The sequence below is a fragment of the Mus musculus genome, chromosome Y (assembly GCF_000001635.26).
Source record: "Mus musculus strain C57BL/6J chromosome Y, GRCm38.p6 C57BL/6J".
Taxonomy (NCBI): Eukaryota; Metazoa; Chordata; class Mammalia; order Rodentia; family Muridae; genus Mus; species Mus musculus.
In genome coordinates, this window is record NC_000087.7 from 35,630,130 (window position 1) to 35,653,735 (window position 23,606).

Here is a 23,606-nt window from a genome sequence, read left to right on the forward strand (position 1 = left end):
TACAGAATTTCAAAAAATAAAGAAACTCATTCATCATCTTTACTTTGTGCTTGCATGCTGGTTGCAATTATCTTGTAAGCATTAAAAATCAGGCTAACATACTGCCTATGTTCAATAGGGTTTCATTGATGTGAAGCTACATCATGACTCAAGAAACACTTATAGGGAAAATTTAATTGATGTTGTCTTACAGTTTCAGAGGGTCAGTATATTATTATCTTGATAGGAAGAATGGCAGCATCCAGGAAGAGTCGGTGCTGGGGAAGGAACTAATTGGTCTATATCTTAGTCTGAAGGCAACCAGGAGGAAGTTTGTGGCCATAGGTAGCAAGGAAGAGGATCGATTTTCGTCACTGAGCAGAGATTGTGCACTACATAAAAGCAAGCCTACACAATGATACACTTCCTCAAACAAGCCAACACCTTGTAATAGTGCCACATCCCATGGGCAAAAGATATTCTAATCAACACACTGCATCATAGGAAAATGGTAGAGAGACAAAAAGAAAGATACTGCATGATTGCATTCCTCTAGTCACAAGTGCTACATACCTACACGTTAATATGCACACACACACACACACACACACACACACACACACACATAAACACACACACACACACACACACACATAAACACACACACACACACACACACACACACACACACACACACACACACACACACACACACACACACATGCCTATCTGATATGCATAATAATAATGTGCAGTCTCGGGTCCTGTGCGATTGGATTGGACCAGGTGCTGTGTTCCACTCACCAGAGGTCTTAGGATCCCGTGGTGGATCCTGTGTGTGTCCTTGGGGGTGTCCAGAGACACCCCTGGCAAGGGACCACGGTGTTCCCTTGATGTACTTCTGTTGTCCAATTGCTCTGGCTAGGATTTCAAGTGCTATATTGAACAGATAGGAAGAAAGTGGACAGTCTTGTCTAGTCCCTGATTTTAGTCGGATTGGTTTTAGTTTCTCTCCATTTAGTTTGATGTTGACTACTGGTTTGCTATATATTGCTTTTATTATGTTTAAGTATGGGCCTTGAATTCCTGATCTTTCCTTGATTTTTATCATGAATGGGTGTTGGATTTGTTTAAATGATTTCTCAGCATATAACGAGATGATTATGTGGTTTTTGTTTTTGAGTTTCTTATGTAGTGGATTACGTTGATGTGTTTCCTTATATTAAACCATCCCTAAATCCCTAGGATGAAGCCTACTTGATCATTATTGATGATTTTTGTGATATGTTCTTGGATTCAGTTTGCATGGACTTTATTAAATATTTTTGCATCGATATTCATAAGGGAAATTGGTCTGAAGTCTTCTATTTTGTTGGGAATTTATGTGGTTTAGTTATCAAAGTAATTTTGGCTTCTATAGAATTAATTGAATAGAGTACCTTCAGTTTCTATTTTATGGAATAGTTTCGGGACAGTTGGAATTAGTTCTTTTTTGAAGGTCTGATAGAACTCTGCACTAAACCCATGTGGGCTGTCCTGGGCATTATTTGGTTGGGAGATTATTAGTGACTGCTTCTATTTCTTTAGGGGGTATGGGGCTGTTTAGATCTTTATTCTGATCTGGATTTAACTTTGGTATCTGATTTCTGTCTAGAAAATTGTCCATTTTGTTCAAGTTTTCCAGTTTTGTTTAGTATAGCCTTTTGTAGTAGTATCTGATGATGCCTAGGTTTTCCACAAGTTCTGGTCTTATGTCTCCCTTTTCATTTCTAATCTTGTTATTTAGGATACTATCCCTGTGCCCTGTAGTTCGTCTTGCTAAGAGTTTATCTATCTTGATACTATTTTCAAAGAACAGGCTCCTGGTTTGGTTGATACTTTGAATAGTTCTTTTTGTTCCCACTGGTTGATTCCAGCCCCGAGTTTGATTATTTTCTGCTATCTACTCCCCCTTGTAAATTTGCCTCCTTTTGTTCTAGAGCTTTTAGGTGTGCTGTCAAGCTCTTAGTGTGTGCTCTGTCTGGTTTTTTTTGTGGTGGCATTCAGAGCTGTTGGTTTTCTTTGTGGGACTACATTCATTGTGTCCCATAAGTTTGTGTATATTGTCCCTTCATTTTCATTAAACTCTAAAAAGTGTTTAAGTTCTTCTTTATTTCTTCCTTGACCAAGTTATCATTGAGTAGAGTGTTGTTCAGTTTTCACGTGAATGTTGGCTTTCTATTATTTATGTTGTTATTGAAGATCAGCCTTCTTCCATGGTGATGTGATAGGGTGTATGGGATGCTTTCAATATTTTTTTGAGTCCTGTTTTGTGACTGATTATAAGTTCTATTGTGGAGAAGATACCATGGTGTTTCGAGAAGAAGTTATATCCTTTTGTTTTAGGGTAAATGTTCTGTAGATATCTATTAAATCCATTTGTTTCATAACTTCTATTATCTTCAATGTATCTCTGTTTAGAGTCTATTTCCAGGATCTTTCTATTGATAAGAGTGGGTTATTGAAGTTTCCCACTATTATGGTGGGCAGTGCAATGAGTGATTTGTGCTTTACTAAAGTTTCTTTAATGAATGTGGATGCCTTTGCATTTGGAGCATAGATATTCAGAATAGAGGGTTCATCTTGGAAGATTTTACCTTTCATGAGCATTAATTGTCCCTCTTGTCTTTTTTGATATCTTTGGGTTGGAAATTGATTTTATTCTATATTAGAATGGCTACTCCATCTTATTTCTTCAGACCATTTGCTTGGAAAATTGTTTTCCAGCCTTTTACTATGAGGTAGAATCTGGTTTTTTACCTGAGGTGGGTTTCGTTTATGCAGCAAAATGTTGTGTATTGTTTATATAGCCAGTCTGTTTGTCTATTTGTTTTTATTGGTGAATTGATTCCACATTAAGGCAACTTCAGACCAACTTCTCTTATGTATATCAATGCAAAAATACTCAATAAAATTCTCCCCAAACTAAAAGGGCTATTAGGTTCTTTACTGAGAGTCAAAACTGCAATGAGAACTTCCAGTTTTCCAAATGTCTCTGACTAATTGCTCTTTGATAGTAACTAGGCTTTCTCCTACTCAGAGCACATTACAAGAGGTTGTATAACAATTAACCAAAGGTCATCAGAAGGGAACTAATGATTTATTATAGGTTCTAGGGTAAAAGATAAAATATTGATTGGGTTTACCTACACAAAACTTCACTAACATCTTAGTTATGGTTTGATACCTTCAGTGAACCTGTTGATCTGAGACAGTTGTTGAACTTTGTAGCATGTGGTCATGTATTCTGAAATATGTATAAGTGCTGAGGACAAAGAGACGAGGAACATCTAGAGAAAATATTTTTTTTTTTGCCTTTCTCCACTTAGACTATTTTTTTTTTCCTTTTGCCCACTTAGAAGAATTTTTCCCTTTCCCCACTTAGGACCTTTCTGCTTTTCCCCTTATATAACTTTCATAGGAAATTTTTTATAACTTAGTAATAACTTCTATAATCACTTCTCTAAATTCCTTCTCTTCCAGTGACATCTGGTTAGTAGGCTCAAAATTAGAGCCCAGCAATTCCTGCTGAGCTAGAAAAAAGGCTGCATTGCTTAATCCTCCTCTTAGGCTACAGGTGTTAATCACCTAAGCCAGCCTACCCTCAGAAAGACCCAGTACTTTTTAGAAGTTATCATCAGCATTTCAGGACAATGAGAGAGCTAGAAAGCCCTGGGACACTTAGATTTTAAAGGCATTGCCAGGGTCCTACTCTGTGACTCCACTGCTATCCTGGCTCAGAGCAATCCTGGACCTCAAACTCTACTATAGAGAAGAAGTGATTTAAAAAAAAAACTACATGGTATTGATACAGAGACTGACAGATGAATCAGTGGACTAGAACTGAAGATCCAGAAAGAAAACCAAATATTTATGGACCCTAGATTTTTGACAAAGAACCAAAAAAAAAAAAAAAAACAACAAAAAAAAACGATGGAAAAAAGAAAGGATTTTCAATAAATGGTGATGTTCTAATTTGCAGTCTGTATGTTGAAAAATAAAAATAAATCCATACTTATCACCTTGCACAAAGCTCAGTTTCAAATTGAACACGATTATCAACATAAAATATGATACACTGAATCTAATAGAAGATAAACTCATTGACACAGAGAGGGAAATGTCCTAAACACATATCCCATGGTTCATGCTCTAAGATCAACAATTCATAAATGTAAAATAATAAACTATTTTAGATCATCTCCCCATTAATGTAACAATCACTGTAGTCATCAAATGGTTTCCATGTAAGATTTGAGGCAATTACCATATTAACCATTTTTTTTTAATTTGGTTGGTTAATTGTTTGGGGGGTATTCAATTTGAAATGAACAGGAGATCATTTCCTGCCTGCGAACAACGTGGAGGGAGTCAGTTCAGGAAACAGATAGCTACTACAGATAATAAATAAATAAATACTCCAAATGAAGGCAATTTTTAAACCTTTCATAGCATGGCAAAAAACACTTTAGTCATTTACAGACCAAAAGCTAGAACCTCTTTGTAGTGTGGGCATTGGGCTTAGCAGCCTAGTCTCAGTATACTAACATACTTGGAAATTATCATAAAAAAAATACACTGAATAGTTTGTCTTTAGATCTTTTAAAACCTCAGAAATACTTATCAAAATAAAAGACTATAATAAATTCAACAGAATAAGTTTCATTTTCTTTCAACAAAAATTTAGGCTTTTTATAATAATAAATATTTGTTATGAGTAATTCTAGCTCATTTGGTCATAAATATATATGTTTTTAGGAAAATAATTCTAAAAACTTAAAATTTATGTTTTGTATTATTATGTATAACATTGGCAAATTAGATAAGACATGCTCATTCATGTTAAACTCATAAATCTACTCCTATTTATTGAATCTTTTAAAAATCAGAAACCTCCCTAGGCAAGATCTTAAACTAATGTTCCCACTTATGCCATGACATTTTTAGCAGATATTTAAATGTATTAACTGATCTACTAATGAGTAGAAATCTGAAAGACCAGAATCTCTGTTACCTTTCACATAATGATTCTATTCAATGTAAACTATGACTACAATTAGAAAAATACCCAAATCCTAAAGTCAAATCCTCACCTCTTTTATCAGTCAGAAAATATTTTAATAGCTATGGTACTGTAATCTGTAATCCCAGCACTTGGCAGTTGAATGAAGGAGGATCAAGGCCTTTGACTGTCCATAGCTACATAGCGAGTTTGAGGTCAGCATGAGTAATGTAGGACTGTCTCAAATAAGCCTGTCCCCTACAAATCAAACAAAAATCTAATGTTAGTATAAAGATATAAAAAAGTAAATATTTCTGTCACTTCAGTAGGAAAATGTTGACCAGAAATACTAAAATAAATGTACAATTGCAATTTTTTTACTATATTTTTGAAGGGAAAACTATTGAAATCTGGATATCCATAGAGTTCCCTGTTTAGAACATTATCCTGACAGCATATAGCCCAGAAATGGTAAGAAGCAAGGCTTGTAGAATCACAGGAGTTGCCTTGCCCAGACTTTAGAGATGGCAGCAAATAACTGTAAGTATCACCTGTTTTTTTAGACTGAGGAAGTTCAATTGATGATGACATGTTCCAATATAATAATAGAAAAACAAACAAACAAACAAATAAAAAACTATTATTTCTGCTTTAGATCTTGGCAGGGCCATTCTAGCCCCATCGTTTGACAAAAGCACAACACAGCTCAGAAAATTGTTTTGATGACATCAACAATTGTCAGACTTAAAATCTATCGATGTGCTTCAAACATCTCTCATCTTCTGGGGTTATACATGGTGGTATTTATGAGACCTCTAAATGATCCCTAGGATTAGGAGCATAGTGTGTAGAGTTGGGAGTGGATATATAGACTGGAGAGATAAAATGGGAAGCATGGTGATCCTTGGATTGCCTGTGCCACATACCTTTGCAGTTGTGGCAATAGATTCAGTGCAGATTGCCAATACCTTCTATGAGCACTACCCTAGCACACATTACAGTGCTTTCTATTCTTTTTCTGGGCTTTTGCCTGTGAGAGGGAATGTAGCTTGGAAACTACTGGTTGGTGTGTGGAAGATAAAAATCATTGGATCGGTTCAAAGCTATGGGAGCTGCCAGTTAATAGGCTAAGCTTCAGACTACATCCTTCCAATGGATAACTAGGGTCCAGTCTAGATGAATTTCTGGATCCCCAGGATACATGAATAGCATGCAGTATTCTAGAGTAGTATCCAGCTTAATGATACTTCTGTTGCTCTTGTGTCTTTCCCTCTTCTGTATCCCACAAGTTCATTCCGCTTTCTTGGCATGACTCACAAATGAGCATTGTGTATTATCCTGTGATATATGAGAGGAGTTGTCTGAATAGAGATGAAATATTGAGTCATGGCAAACAAAACTGTGGAAATGGAAACCATCCAGGGGCAAATGTTGTAAAATTAACATAGTCTGTGCAAGAAAAATGCTTTTGCTTTCAGAAGGAGAGTGAATGGAGTTTTTCACTAAGCTGGAAGGGGGCTAATAAAGACCTTTTTTAACTGGAGAATTTAATAAGAATTAACCAAAACCCAGGTGCAATTATTCTTACAGGAGTGAACTGGATAGATGGGTAGAGTTTGGCTAGTATAAGATACTTGATTTAATGACTTTTGAGGTCCTTTTTCGAAATCATGATTAATAAATTCTGCCCTCTGTGACATTTCTACTATATTTGTTTGAAAGATGAATGAACTAGGATACATAGATATAACTTTATATTATAGTTCTTGAACTTTCATGATGTGACAATTAAATCTGTATGATCAGGACATATTGTAGAGCTCTGCATTAGGCACACATAATCTATAGCTCCTGGGGACATACACGCAAATGAACAAACATGACTTTATAGTGTTTCTTGTTTTCAGAATGGAATACATTTTATAAATAATCTAAAAGCAATAGGTTCAGTTTCTATGTTCTTAGAGATAGAACCTTAAAGACCCTAAAAACTCTAAAAAATAAAAAAGAAAAAAGAGGAGAAAAGAAAATAAACTTGAAGCTTTAAATAAACAATAAAAACCCTAAAAACAAACAAACAAACAATAAAAAAATATAATTTTTTTTGAAAAAATAAAACTAAAAGAACCTAAAACTCTAAACAAACAAACAAACAAACAAACAAACAAAAATCTAGATCTCTACAAAGACCCAAAAAAACAAAAAAATCATTACCACAAACAAACAAACAAACAAGGAAAGAACAATAACCACACTAAGCCTTAAAAAAAAAATCTCGCCAAATACACTGAGAACAACCCTAAAATCATTTAAAAAAACGTAAAAAAAAAACCCTAAAACAATAAAGCAAAACCTAAAACCCTAAAAACGCTAAAATTATTAAACAAACACTAAATGACCGAAAAAAGCTATTTTTTTAATCTTAATAAACATTTTTAAAACCCTACAATTCTATAAATAAGAAAACACAAGAACTCTAAAAAGACCCTAAAAAAATTATAAAACCCTAAAAAAAATCCAAAACTCTACAAGTCTAGATCCCTAATGAGACAATAAAAAAAAAAAAAATTAAAAAAAAAAAAGATAATGAAAAGATACAAAACCACCACCCCAACAACTACAAATTCTTCTGCCTTAAAAAATCGCCAAAAACACTGGAAAAGAAAATCATTTTACAAACCTTATTAAAAAAATGCTTAAAACAATTTTTAAAAATTCCTTAATTAAATTAAAAAACAAAACAAAACTAAAAAATAAAGAAAAACCCTAAAATTCTAAAACAATCTCAACAACAGTAAAAAGACCCAAAAGAACTGTAAAACCCTAAAAAAAGGTTTTTTTAAAAAAGTTCTAAAAACACATCAAAACTCTGAAACTCAAAAAAAAACCTTGAAAACCCGCTTAAAAAAGCAAAACAACAAAAACAAACAAATAAACAAACAAAAAACAACAACAACAAAACACCTACAATACCCTGAAACACTAACTAAAATCCTGAGACTATAAAAACAACCCTACCCCCCCAAAAGTCTTACAAAACCCTGAAACATTAACTAAAATCCTAAGATACAAAAATAATCCTAAACCCATAAAAAAAAAGCAAACACACACACAAGAAAACAAAAAACCTTTACAAAATTCTAAAGCCCTATAAAACACTAAAAGTATAAAAAGAAACAAAAACAAAACAAAACAAAACAACAAGAAGATCAAAAACACACAAAAAACTACAATTATCCTAAAATTATTCATAAACCCTAAAAAGCCCTAAAACCCTGAAATACCTTAAATTTCTAGGAGAAATCAAGATCTAAAATAAATAAATAAATAAATACATAAATAAACACATAAATAAATACATAAATAAACAAACAAACCTCAACCCTACCAAAAACAAACAAACAAACAAACAAACAAACAAACAAACAAACAAACAACTTGTAAGGACAAAACAACCACCCAAATTTAAAACCATTAAAACCCTAAAACTCTAAATAACCCAAAGGGCTTTACCCTCCTGCACCCCCCCCCCAAAAAAAACCCGAAAACTGTAAAATACTAAAAAGCCCGAAAAAAAGCCTAAAACATTAGAAGAAGTAAATAGAAAAAAATATCTAGAATCTTTAAACAAATACTGAAATAGTCCTAAAATCAAAAAAAAAAAAAAAAAAAGAAAAGAAAAGAAAAGAAAAAGAAAAGAAAAAGAAAAAGAAAATTCTGAAAACACACCTATCAGCTAGGCAGTCATTCAACTTACATATTTTAGCCTGCTTCTGAGTGCTGGTATTAAAGGGGAATAAAACTATACTTGACTCCTTTTTGTTTGTATAATTGTTTTCTAAAAGATTTTTTTTCTCTGTGGGTGAGTATATGTGTGTGTGTGTGTGTGTGTGTGTGTGTGTGTGTGTGTGTGTGTGTGTGTGCGTGTGTGTGTGTCTGTGTGTGTGTGTGTTGTCCAAAGAGGTCATCAGATCGTCTAGAACTAGAATTGCAGGTGGTTGTGAACAACCATGTGGGTGTTAGAAATTGAACCCTGGTCCTGTGCAAAAGCAATCAGTGGGCCTAAGCAGTGAGCTATCTCCTCAGTCCTTTCTGCTTGCTCTAATCTCTACTTCACTATTCATCTTGCCTAAATATGTCTTTATTCCTACTTCTTCTGTCTGTTTTTATGTGATGAATTCTTGTTTGCTTTTCTCTTGCTTCTCCAATTACAGCACCAAGATTCTGCATTTCCTTTTGTTTTGGAAGATTCTCAAGGAATCCTAAATCCAGATTTTAGGGCAGTTATTTAAAATTCTTGCTGGTGATTCTGACAATGGTTTCCTCATTTTTTTAAAAATTAGGTATTTTTTCATTTACATTTCCAATACATTCTCAAAAGTCCCCACATACCCACCTCAACCACACCCTCACCACCACCACCACATCTTGTCCCTGGCATACCCCTGAATTAAGGCATATAAAGTTTGCAAGACTGATGGGGCTCTCTTTCCAATGATAACCAGCTAGTCCATCTTCTGATACAACTGCAGCTAGAAACATGAGCTCTGATATGCTGCTAGAAAAATGAGCTCTGGGGGGTTTCTTTAGTTCATATTGTTGTTCCACTTATGGGATTGCAGACCCCTTTAGCTCCTTGGGTACCTTCTCTACCTCCTCCATTTCGGTCCCTGTGATTCATCCAATAGCTGACTGTGAGCATCCACTTCTGTGTTTGCTAGGCCATGGCAAAGCCTCACAAGAGACAGCTAAATCTGGGTCCTTCCAGCAAAATCTTGCCAGTGTATGCAATGGTGTCAGTGTTTGGAGGCTGCTTATGGATGGATTAGTGGATTGAAAACCACTAATTTGGACACAATGGGGCTACTGCTGCCAATGTAGACTGTTTATCCAGTGTTGCTGGTCAGATCTCCGTTCTTTGAAGGCAATGGGTTTTCCCAGAACAGGCTTCTTCTGAGTCCCCAAACTTCTGTCAACACCTGTTCACCTTGATGATGATCACTGATGTATCAAATGACCATACTTAGTAAATTAGAGTAATACAGTTTTCTTTTCCACCCTAGAAAGTGAGGATTCTAAAAATATGTGTACTAGCTAAAAGCAGTGATGGTGCTCTTCCTAGGGTTCCTTACATAGTGTCCTCCTTGGATGTTCCTCTCTGATCTATACTCACCATCTATGCAGCTTCCTCTCATGAACAGCACACATGATAACACTCAACACATCTGATCTTCAGTCAGCAGAAATATACTAATTATATTTCCCATATGGCCCAGTTGCTCATGATTCTGAGGCATAATCATACATGTTGTATTGCCAAACAAAATGACACTAATTGTCTAGTATATAATGAAGCATATTTTGTATGACTCTTTTCAGGAGTCTGTATATTCAATGATGAACACACAATCAGCAAATGAGTGAATTCTTGTGAGATGATGTCATCACAGAGGGAACCAATGGGCTAGAAAGAGAAAAGAGAGAGCCAAACTCCCTTTCATAATTAAACCTTTTCTATAACAGCATTATTAAATTATTTTTATATGTAAGTCATATCCCTCCTGACCCATTCAATTTCTTCCAAATATATTCACACCTGGGGATTAATCTTCAGAAAATTATTTTTGGGAAACACATGTGATTATTTCAACATCTATAGTAGTGTGGGGGCATTATTCTCCCTACGTCATGTACACTTAATATCTTTAGATACCTCCTTCCCTGTGATAGCCTTGCAGCTCACTGAGTGACATGTGCATTTGATGATAAATGATACACAAACATTGAAGCACCTTACCATATCCTGTCACCCATATCATGTACAACATAGCAAGAACCACACCTGAGTTGAAAAATACAAATATATTTTATAGTGTCTTGAAGCTAAAATCCCCAAATTAATCAAAATATTATTTGGACTCTGTTACTTTATACCAGTGTTTTTTAAGTGTACAAGTCGCAGGCCTTTTCTGTGACCCTTTGCACAGGTTTATAGTGTCCTTTTACCATCTTCATCCTCCCCACTATCCTCCATTGGTATCAAATCTCCCCCTGCTGCTGCGCTTACTCTTCCAAAATACCTCCTATTTTTTAATGCCTCTTATTAAATTTATATTTTCACAATTGTCATTTTGAGTTTTACTTGTCTAACCTAATATATAGTATTTTAACGTTCCATCCATTTTTTTGAAAACAAAGCCCTGCACTAATACACATAGATGAGAAATCTCTCTCTCTCTCTCTCTCTCTCTCTCTCTCTCTCTCTCTCTCTCTCTTTCTTTCTCTCTGTCTCTCCTTTTTAAGGCATTCATCCAGTAGTTGACATCTAAAATCACTCCATAGCATGTATGTTTCATACAGTGAGGCAATCAATATTGATGATATGGATATGTAGTGGTCCTTCTTAGATTTTTTTTTTTTGAACTTAAATCAACCTGGGAAGATAGAATCTCAGATAAAGATCCTCCATCACATTGGCCTGTGACCACACCTTAAGGAATGATTTTTTTTATGACTGTTGTTGAAGGATCTAGCTCTCTATGGATAGTGTCATATTCTATGAAGATGATGTACAGGGTGTGGTGGGGACCGTGGAATGTACTGAAAGCGATTTTTTTTGAAGAACTGAAGATCTATGTGGCATGAACAATTAAAGTGTCCTCTAATTTGTAAGTAAATTTTATACATACCTGTGTCCAGTATTCTGTCTACACATATTTCAAAACTAAAATTACCTCATCTATTTCATCCTGTTTTACTGCATTTAATCTCTGAAATTCCTTGTAATCAGAAGTGCTGGTAAATTTTAAAAACCTTTAAAATATGACTGGGAGATATCAGGTTTGTTTTAATTTTATCACAACTTTGTAAGCATGCCCAAGATCTATGTTTTCCTCTTACTTTCCAAAGAATCCATAATTCATGATTGCCATTGGTTTCAATATATGTCATTTAACCCTGTCAAATTCCAGGTTTTTTTTGCATAAAAATAGTCCTCCTCTAACTGTGGGTTTTCATAAAGTGAAAATTGGTGTGCTATCCAGTGTGCTGCCTCAAAGAGTCTGGCAATATTTATGATAAGAAGCACAGCTTAAAGATAACCAGGGAAAGGTTGGAACATGAAAAATAACCACCATGGATGTTGTCAAGTCAGAAACCGAAGACTTTCTCAGAACGAAAATAAAAACAAAAATGAAACAAAACAAAACACAAACCAAACAAATAAATAAAAATCCAACAACCAAACAATAAAAACAATGCAAGGGTGAAATTCTTTGGCAGAATATTACTCAGATCATCAGGCCTTTCAGTTGGGATTTCATTTATTATTTCTAGGAGGCCATATGAAAAGGTAAATTCGAGATGCTGAACGTTTCTGAGTGTAACTAGGGAAGGAACCAGCCTGAGAGGGGTTTTATGATGTAAGCTGAACTAGGGTGATGTCACAGAGCACTGGCTGGAGGTTGCGCATCTATTCCACTTAGAGGCACTAGAATCCATTGAAGGTGAGTTCACTATCTTCACAGTGGTGTGTCAAAGCCAGGTCATTTTTTCCCACAGGCTTTTGGTGCCTGGTCTGTATCAGGAGACAGAATCTTGACAACTAGGATATTTTTCTATGGGTAAGTATATTTATGTAGTAATTAGGACCCTCATAGCTACAGAAAGCTAAAAATTTTCTCTCCTACAGAGAGTTACTGTACAATTTACTTTCTCCATGTTTATTAGCTAGGGAGATGAATGGTCTAGGTTAGTTTATCTCCTGAATTTATTATCCTTGCTAACAATATCTAGATCACAATTCCACTAAAATGCCAAATCTCCTCTTTGTCCAAGTGCATGTTAGAAGATATTAGTTCTAAATGGCTGATATTGCCTCAAATTGTTGAGTTGTTCTTGAGTTCACTGATGCAATGGCTTCATCAAATAATTTTGAAGCTGGGTCAGGAGAAACAATAAAGAAGGACAGTGGTGTGCTGTGTCCCTGGGAAGATATTTGTGAATGCAGGCACTTAGCTCAGTCCTTACATGTACAAGAGAGTCATGGTGACCCTTCTGGCCCTTTTATTTTTTTTTTTTCTCTCTTCTTCTTGATCATTGGGTGTAATAGTCATAGCACAACCTAAATTGACATAGAATTTCAAGGAGATGATCCTCATCAGAGACAAATTAACTCAGGGCTGAAGAAATAAATGTTGATCTGAGTATATTCTTCTGAGCTCTAGAGAATTACTTGTTAATTACACTATTTTTATGTCCTTGTTTTTTTATTTCTTTGTTTCTTTGTTTGTTTGTTTGCCTGCTTGGTTAATTTTATTTGAGTTTCTGTATGTTTAGATTTGGCTGTCAGGAAACTCACTGTGTAGACCAGACTAGCCTTTATCTCACTAAGGTCTGCCTCACTCTGCCTCTTGAGTACTATGATTAAAGTTATGGGTCACCACCACTTCCTATTAACTTCTCCATTTGATTGTTTGTTTTGTTATTTTTTGTTTGAATTTCTCTTTTGTTTGTTTTTCGTTTGATTTTCTTCTGTTTTCTTTTACTTGTTGTTGTTGTTGTTGTTGTTGTTGAGACAGGGTTCCACTCTATAGCACTGGCTTCCCTGGAACTCACTTTGTAGACCAGGCTGGTCTCTAATTTAGAAATCTGCCTGTCCTTGCCTTCTGAGTTCTGGGATTAAATGCGTGTACCACCATGGCTGACTTATTAACTTCTTATTTTTATAAAATTAATTTTAGGAGCTCAAATCTGTTTAGCATAGTCTTCTTCACATGCTCAGAAGTTCTCGTAGAGAAGAGTCTTGGTCCAGCATTCACTCCCAACCCATAACCATTGCCCATCAGGAATTCATATATATGACAGAGGCAACAGCATTGTGTCTGGCGTAAACGGGCAAGATCTTCAGTCCCAGGCAATGGGCAAGTATGATATTTGAAGAGAATGGAAGCCACTTAGACAGTGTGATCTAGCACAACAGGTCTACAGCCAGGTAGAAGACAATACCTCTGAAGAGTCTGAGCATGACATCACTCAAGAAGAAGAGTAGGAGGAAGCCTTCTTCCCAGGCCCTGGGGAATATTGTTGGCTGCAGAATTTCTCACGGGTGGAAGGAAGGTAATGAGCCTGTCAACCATTGGAAGGCCATCATTCTAGGTCAACTGCCAACAAACCCTTCTCTTTATTTGGTGAAGTATGACGGAATTGACAGTGTCTACGGACAGGAGCTCCACAGCGATGAGAGGATTTTAAATCTTAAGGTCTTGCCTCACAAAGTAGTTTTTCTTCAGGTGAGGGATGTCCACCTCGCCAGCGCCCTGGTTTGCAGAGAGGTACAACACAAATTTGAGGGGAAAGATGGCTCTGAGGACAACTGGAGTGGGATGGTGCTAGCCCAGGTGCCATTCTTACAGGACTATTTTTACATTTCCTACAAGAAGGATCCGGTCCTCTACGTCTATCAGCTCCTGGATGACTACAAGGAAGGTAACCTCCACATCATTCCAGAGACCCCTCTGGCTGAGGCGAGATCAGGTGATGACAATGACTTCTTAATAGGTTCCTGGGTGCAGTACACCAGAGATGATGGATCCAAAAAGTTCGGAAAGGTTGTTTACAAAGTTCTAGCCAATTCTACTGTGTACTTTATCAAATTTCTTGGTGACCTACATATCTATGTCTATACTCTGGTGTCAAATATCACTTAAATTAAAAAAAATCACAAAGTACAGAAAAGTAAACTTATAGGATTGAAAAAAATGTTTATTTTCCTGTGTTGGGTACCTATGGGTCTTTGACAACCTCAGTATCTTTGTCAATAAAATTTGTTTTGTTCTAAAAATTAATACGTGTGACATGACATGCTTTTAGTGAACACATTGTTGGAAGAGATGGACTATGGTGGAAAGAACATCAAAGCAAGATGAAAGTTGCAACTCAGGCTGTGAACAGTGCATACATCTAATATTACACAGGCTAAAATGGACAGGACTTAGATTCTGTGGTCTGCATAGTGAGCAAGGAATTGGAGATATGACTTAGAGGAGCAGGGATGGCAGCAAAAGATGGATTTTTAAAAAGAAGGGGAGAAAGACAGGACATAGATAGAATCTCTGGAATGAAGTCTGAGGGAGAAACAACAAGTTGGGGGAAAGAGTGATAGATAAAAGGAATGTGGCCTTGTTACACAAAGTGCAACCCAGAAAACTGATCCAAAGAGACTCAGAAATCAGACAAAATCAGGTTTCATTTGAATAATGAAACCAAATGAAACTTGTCTCTCATTTTAAGATTTATTATCTTTATTTATATGGGTGGGTAGTAGCTTGAGAGTATAGGTGACCACAGAGACATGAGTTGTCAGATCCCATGGAGCTGGCATTAAAGCTGATTGTTAACCATTGGATATGAATTCAAGAAAACAAATCCAGTTTTTTTGTGGTACAAAAGTACTCTTGACAACATGGTCATCTCTCTATTCCCATTAAGATATCTTTTTAAGAAATCCAATATTAACATGCAGAAAAGAGACCAGGTAGAAGTTAAGAAAGATTAAATTGATGGTAACCTTTAAAAACAATAAAGGACACACAAAGGAGTAAAGGACACTGAGGAACAAAAATATTCTAAGATGAAGTTCTCAAAATGTGAAGCAGGAGACCCAGGAAGAATAGAAATTTTCTGCAAGTAGTTAAAATTGGACATATCCACATTAGGTTCTTTGGTTTCTTAACAAATAGCCAGCTGATCAGGTCAAATAGTAATTTAAAAGAGAAAATGAGTATACGGTGAGATAATATATGGTGGGGCATGGATCCTGAGTGCTTTCCCTGAGCACTCTTTGCCTGGGATGAATCCTGTGATCTTTTGGATGTCTCTGTGGAGTGCCCCAGATGACCATCAAAATGTTCCCCATGGCCTGTTCCCCTGGCTCTCCTCCAAACATCTGACTCCCAACATACCTATGTACCATTTCAGCCTGTCTATTCCCTGGAAATTCCAGTCTTAAATTTATGTGTGACCTCATTCTCATAAAACAGTGAAGGTATACTCAATGCATATGTGCTGACCTCTTTTCTATGCCAGTTCTCATGGGTTTCAAACTCTATGAGGTTGCCCAATATGTTGGTCACTACTCCTGAGTAGCCCCTGTGCTTCATGGGGGTCTTACTGGGTCCCATAAGCACTCTGAGTGTTTCTTTTGTTTGTTTGGTTTTATTGTTGTTGTAGTTTTGTTTTTGTTTTTGTTTTCTTTGGTTTTTTTTTTGTTTTTGTTTTTGTATTGTTTTTTTTTGTTTGTTTTTGTTTTTAGTCAGGCTTGTCATGGACTCAATCATTTGTGTTTTTTCTCTAGAATAAGTTTAAATGCCAAATGACTTGAAAATACTCTCTATTGTTGATTAATTTTGGTATTTAAGAGAGTTTTTGTGCTAGCTGGATGTCTTAATTAGGGTTCCAATGCTGTGAAAAATCACTATGACTAAGGCAACTCATTAAAAACATTTCATTAGTGCTTTTCAACATTTCATTGCAGTTTCAAAGGTTCTGTCCACTATCATCAAGGAAGTAAACATGCAAGTGGCTGGGAATATGTGGTGGTGGAGAGGAAGCTTAGAGTCTTCTGCATGCAGGGATGGTGTCTTCCACACTGAGCAGAGCTTTAAAGCCTCACAGTTATATGCTTCCTCCAAAGAGGCTACACCTACTCCTATAAGGCCACACCTCCTCGTAGTCCAACTACATTCAGAGTGCCATACTGGTTTCATAGAAACTTGACAAGATCTAGAGTCTTGAAAGAGGAGGAGCCTCAGTTGAGAAAATGCCTCTTTAAGATCAAGCTGTAAGGAATTTTCTTAATTGGTGGGAGAGGACCCAGTTCATTGTGGGTGGTGACACCCTTGTGGTGGTAGTCTTGTGCTCCTCATGGAAGCAAGACTTAAGGAGCATGTCAATAAGCATCACCACTCCATGGCCTATGCATGAGCTTCTGAATCCAAGAACCTGTGTTGTTTCAGTTTCTTTCCCAACTACTTTGATGATGAACAGCAATGTGGAATATAAGCTGAATAAAACTTTTGCTATGGAAATAGCTCTTTGGACATGGTATGTCCTTACAACAATAGAAATTTTAAGTAAGACAATTTCTTAGAGAAACAAAATATCTAATAGTACCACTGTCACTTATCCTATAAGGACAAATAATGTGTAGGTGTTTTATTTTAATTTAAAGGTAAGATATTCTCATGTATATAATGACATGCAATTGTTCTAGTTTGCATCTTTCTCACACTGATGAATACTAACATCAAACATAACTTGGGAATATAAGGGTTATTAGCTTACATGTTACAGACTATTACCAAGGAAGGCAAAACAGGAACTTGAAGCATTACCAGGAAAGAGTGCTTATTGCTTGACCCTATCTTAGTCATTGTTCTATTGCTGTGAAGAGACATCATGGATAAAACAACTATTATGAAACAAAGCATTAACTGGGGGCTTGAATACACTTACAGAAGTTTAGTCCAACATCAAGTTAGTGACCGCAGCACTGGAGCAATAGAACTATTGATCCTTAGACAGAGACAGATATTCTGCCATTACATTGGTTTCTTGAAAACTCAAAGACCACCCTTATTGACACTACCACTTCCTCCAATGAAGCCACATCTTCTCTCATTCCTTCTAATCCTTAAACACACTGCAAATCCCTGGTGACTAAATATCCATATATATGAATCTATAGGGGATATTCTTATTCAAACCACCAAAAATCATGTGGCTTGATCAAATATTTTATTTAAATACAGAGTAAAAGCCTCCCTTTTATAAATGACTACTGATGAGCTTACCCACAGTTGCCTACCCTCACACATCGACCATCAAGGAAGAAAATGTCCCATAGACTTACCCAAAAACCAAGTGAATAGAGACAATTCTTCAATTGTTCTCTCTCCTAAGGTGACGCTAGATTGTCAAGTTGGAGATAAAAAAAAATCCCAGCACATTAAGGTTTATCCTGCTCCATAACCCACACAAACATTATTCATCCCAATCTCCTCCTTCTGACTAGGTATAGACCCACTTCCCTCCATGGCAGAAGTGAAGGGTAAGTACCTCCAACAGCAAGAATACTCAATAATAGGTGACAAGTAGTGAATATGTCTTATAGCCTCACAACACCTACATTCTAATGTGTGTTACACTTTCTGGGAGACACTCCAATCTGTCCAACTTCCTGCCAAGTCAGCTTTAACCAGAAAAAATTCTCATCAATTAATCCAATGACTTTTAATTGATTTATTTCTCCAGAGGGAATGGAGTGTTAAGCCTTTTCAGAAGTTTTATTGGAGTTTGATTTATGTACTATATAAATCCATTGATTTATTTATTTTTAAGTGTGTAATTTAATGATTCTAAACACATCTCACCACTGTCATTTTTCACTCATTTTCTGGTACTTCATATGATATTGAAATCTACTAAAATACAATAGTGAATTCAGAAAAAAGACCAGTGGTGTGGGTAGCAGCAAAGTTCTTGAGTCTCAAAGACAACAGATACCGTGGCTGAATATTCCAACTACAACAACTAGGTAACATTGGTTCTACACTTAGCATGCCGTTTCTAGAAAAAAAAATAAAGAATTAAGCCATGTTTCCTCTGAACCTGACATGTTACTATCACAAAGGAAAGAAGGATCCATGATCACATGAATATGAAAGGGGCATGAAGCAGCAAAATTGTTCAACTTATTGGCAGCTAGTCAGCATTAACACAAGAAGGGACAAAGACAATAAACAGCTTTGAAGACATGTACAAATGACCACGTTCATTTACAAGTTTTTTACCCATTCCATGCACATCCATTGATTGATTAACTCATTGATTAAAGCCCTCAGGTTCCAATCACTTTTCAGAGAGCATATTGTACTACCTATGAACATTGTACTGTGGACCAAAGCCTTCATCAAAGACCCATGACTGACATTTCAAAACAATTTAACCACAGAATTCTTTATTTGAAACAAAGTGATAGGATCCATCTATCTCTTCAAGGATATCTCCGTTTTGTTCAAAAAGAACAAAAATGCAATGCAAGTTCAGGATATTGATCACCTATCCATGCATTTAAACCCATAGGTTCTAGCCAGAATGTAAGGTCAGAAGTCTAAACTTCACCTATACTACAACTAACTCTGAAGATATCTAGCAATCTCCAGTTCCTTTCTGGTACTTACCCACACCAAGTCTGCATTAAGGAATATAGTCTAGTGTGAGATAGTGCCAGCAGTTAATTGCAAAATCCCACTCTGAGTTGAGTTGTATGTAAACTCAGACATCTGTAATATAGACACACATGCATATTCACAAATACTCACAGAAAGAGGCAAGAAGTAGAGGAGCTGAATCTTAGAAATCCTCAAGGAAGAGAATGAAAATCTTGTAAGGCACAGAGGTAAGAGAAAAACTGTGTCTTTCTGCACAAAATCAGGCCATTCTGTCTTCCATCACTGAACGGGAAGGCTCACTATCACTTATCACTATCTGATAAGGTATAGACAGTTGATGAAGGATGAATAGTAAGTTTTCATCAAAGGTATTGACTTTGAAGGTGATAGATTGTTCATTCTCTACTGGAAGCCAGATGCCCAAGAGTTTATGGGAAACACAAATGATTTGAATGGGTTGTAACAAAGGGGAGAAGACGAGATATGAAGTTGGCAGGAGGAGTTAGGTGGGAATGGGCCAGGTTTTTTTCTGGGAGGAGTTACTAAAAGAATTGGAAAGTAAATTCCATCAAAATATAGTGTATATTTTGTATAGCCCCAATTAAATGGTTTTCTAATAAAACATGCATTGATAAGTGTGTCTGTTTACAGCAATAAAATCCTAACACACACATGTACATATTCACCTAGATATACTGAGTCACAGACACACACACATGGAAATATTCACACACACACACACACACACACACACACACACACACACACACACACACACACACACACACAAACACATTCATTTACAGGGACTTTAGATTCAGCCAGTACCCATGCAATTTAATTAGGGTGTCGAATACAGGTGTTTGTGGAACATGACTATTGCTCTTTCTTTTAGGAATTATGTGGACAAAATCTGCACACTCACTTCATTCCTCCTCAACATCAGAAATCTCAATTTAAAGAAAGTGAGATAATGAGAAGTAGTTTAAGATACCTCTTTTTTTTTTCATTTGAGTAGCTTCGACTTCAAATCACCAAGGAAAAATAAACATAACAGGAAAGAAATTCATATTAAAATGCCCTTGACAAGCTCATAATACATTCTCCATAATGAATATAAACTTTTATTTAGAATTCCCAAGGAAATGAGACTTTTGAAAAATCCTTAATTTCAGATAGGCTTTGGTATTTCATTTCCCTGCAAAGGAAAACCAATGTAAAAAGACAGAATCTAGATTGCATTGTGCACAAGTTGAATCAGAAACATTTGATATTGTGCATTCAGGGACTCACCACATTTTTACAAATATATATATATATATATAGGGGGGGTGAAAGGAGACATCTGGAGAACAATAAGACCCTCATTAGAATTTAACATTCCTGAAGTCAAGTAATAACCTCTAACAACATCAATAACAACAACAACAAAAACAACAACAAGAATAGATGTTCATTAGAAAGAATTTTTTTTTTAATAACCTTCCATTAGCCTCAGAAAGAGGGGGCATGATCCATCTGCAACACTTTATAGATACTTATTACAATTACCACTAAAGTTTTTAAAATAATATGGATTTTTAAAAATGAAATTGAATTAAAATAGATTTTTTTAGCTGTTAAAAGGGGGAATATGTGTTCTAGAACGAAATAAAGAGTGTAAGAACTAATTGATTTTTTTAATAAAGAACATCCTTATAACTCATTTGTCAGTAAGTATCAGAATTATAATGCAGTTGATTTTCTCATTGTAGAATAATTTTAATGTGTTTGAATATTTCCAGTTGCAAGAATGGATCTCAGAATTTTCACAAGACAAGAAGAAGTCACCAAGTAGTTTCTCGCTTTTGTTTCAAAAGTCTTCGTTCCTTTTCTGCAGAGTCCCAGACATTCCAGGGAAGGGTTTGAAACATCCAACGACTTCTGAGACCATAACCTCAGAGGGAAGCTACCTTTCTCAGTAAATGGAACTAGGAAAGCTGAAAAGATTCATCCAATCGCTTTAGAACAAAAGTGGCAGCTGGTTCACAGAACAAGGTATCATTTAGCAACTCAGCCAAGAAATAAGAGGATTTGAAATGATAATAACACAGAGTAATAAAAACCACTATGCAATTGTAATTTAATCGCATATATATACTTTGGACAGAGAAAGCAATCAAATCTTGGGATCTCTCTGCTCAGCACAATGAAACTCTGGGTCATGCTGCAGATGTCCCAAGTTTATGGCTCATCACAGATACTGGAAGTCTCTGGGAAACTAGAACTACATCATGTAAGTGCTGTGAGTCCAAAGACATGACTTCATAAATTGTTCAAGTCCTCATCTTGCTTGGAAAAAAAAAATCACAAAGCACCAGAAGTAATAAGAAGTTCATGGTATCAATGTCAACAGGTAAGCACTACTAACAAATATCTGTTAAGCATTGGATTGTTACCAACACAAATGAGGAGATGATTTTTAAATTTAAATGCAGTTACATTTTAATAATTCGTAGTAATGTTAAGTGTCCAGTGTGAAACTGTGGGTTTAGGGGAAGTTGATGAAGAGAGAGAGAATATGGCCAGCAGAAGGTTCTGTGCTCTGTGAAGGCTGACATGGGAGGAGTGAAGGATAATTACCATGCATCCCTGGTTGTGCATCTGGTTGTGTAAATCCACTGACACTACACGGATGGGGGTGAACTAGGGGAAGACAATGGTACCAGATTCTTAGTCTCTGGCATCCCATATAGGGCCTTAAAAAAACATAGACAGTCTAATGTTTTAGAGCTTTATTTTAGACAGCAGTGAGAAAAACAAAGGGTAAAAAGATTGTTAGACTTGCCATGGCCAAAAGGAGAGATGGGGAAAGACATAGAAGGAAGGACAGAAAGCAAGTTAGAGAGTAAGAAAGGTGAACACTTAGAGAAAGAGGTAAAAGTTTACAAAGAGTAAGGATTGTAAAAGTTAGAGAGAGAGAGAGAGAGAGAGAGAGAGAGAGAGAGAGAGAGAGAGAGAGAGAGAGAGAGAGGGAGAGACTGATGTAGGGCTAAGTAGCCTCTCATATATTGGGCTTGTTATCTTGCTGTTGCTAGGTAACTAGAAGTTATCTAACCCGAAGATCAGAACCTTTGGTCATTTTGTATGTGACTGCTAGCCATTAGCCACTGCTGGGCGGGAGTGCTTGTGGGTTTGGTAACTTTACCAGGAGCCAGGGTTCCAGAAACACTGAGTAAATGCCTTCCTTCCCATGTAGGTGAAAATTACGACCCATTAGGCTTCATCAGGTTTAAGGACTTCAGCATGACTGGAGACCAGGCATTTTGTACATAGCATAATGCCCCAAGCTCAATGATCAAATTTAACTCTAGCCTCCAGATTTTGTGGTTTCTCAGGCAGAACACCAGGAAAGAGGATGTGAGTTTGAAACTCTGGACACTCCCACCATAAGAAATCAAGGCATGGAGGTGGGGTGGGGTAAAATGATCTTAGAAGAAATCTGTAAAACAGTGAAAGGACAATTGAAAAGACATATGGAAAAGACCAGTAACAGGGGATGCCTCAGGAGACCATCCTTGTTTTCATAGCTTGGCAAGACAAAATTCAAATGACCAGTAGTACTGGAGGAGAGTCTGTGAATGCATCAGGGAGGGTAGGGTAAGGGTAGGAGGGAGTCAGGGAGGGTGAGATAGAGAAAAATGTAGAAGAAGAAAAAGAAAGTGAAGGAGAAGAATATGGAGAGGAAGAGAGAAGAAGGAAAGGAAGAGGAATGGGTGGAGCAGAACGACAAGGAGAAGGAGAAGGAAGAAGAACAAAAGAAGAGGAAGAGCAAAAAGAAGGAGGAGGACTTGGAGAAGTAGAAAAGGAGAAGGTTAAATAAGGAGGAGAGAAGGAGAGAAGGAGAATAAGAGAAGGAGGAAGAGAAGGAGAAGTCAAAGGCATAGAAGAAGAAGAAGAAGAAGAAGAAGAAGAAGAAGAAGAAGAAGAAGAAGAAGAAGAATGAGGAGGAGAAGGAGACCAAAGACAATATCAAGAAGAACAAGAAGAACAAGAACAAGAACAAAGAAGGAAGAAGAATAAGGAAGAAGAATAAGGAAGAAGAAGAAGAAGAAGAAGAAGAAGAAGAAGAAGAAGAAGAAGAGGAAGAAGAAGAAGAAGAAGAAGAAGAAGAAGAAGAAGAAGAAGAAGAAGAAGAAGAAGATGATGAAGAAGAAGAAACAGGAGTAGGAGGAGAAGGCGAAGGAAAAGGAGAAGCAGAAGGAGAAAAGAATAAGGAGGAGAAGGATAAGGCAAAGAAGGAGAAACAATAGAAGAAGAAGGTAAACAAGGAGAAGAAATGAGAAAAGATGAGAGGCATAGATAGACAGACAGAG

The 23,606-nt window shown here is 36.4% G+C and overlaps 1 protein-coding gene across 1 annotated transcript; it reads left to right on the forward strand.

Moving 5' to 3' along the window:
* The first annotated feature begins 14,043 nt into the window (after positions 1 to 14,043).
* Gm20798 (predicted gene, 20798) lies at positions 14,044 to 14,727 on the forward strand. Its single transcript, XM_017318860.1, has one exon. The coding sequence runs from the start codon at positions 14,044 to 14,046 to the stop codon at positions 14,725 to 14,727; it is 684 nt and encodes a 227-aa protein (XP_017174349.1).
* Positions 14,728 to 23,606: the final 8,879 nt, after the last annotated feature.

Excerpts from the sequence above, each read along its gene's own strand:
- Gm20798 (XM_017318860.1), top strand. The coding sequence starts at position 14,044 with ATGACATCACTCAAGAAGAAGAGTAGGAGGAAGCCTTCTTCCCAGGCC.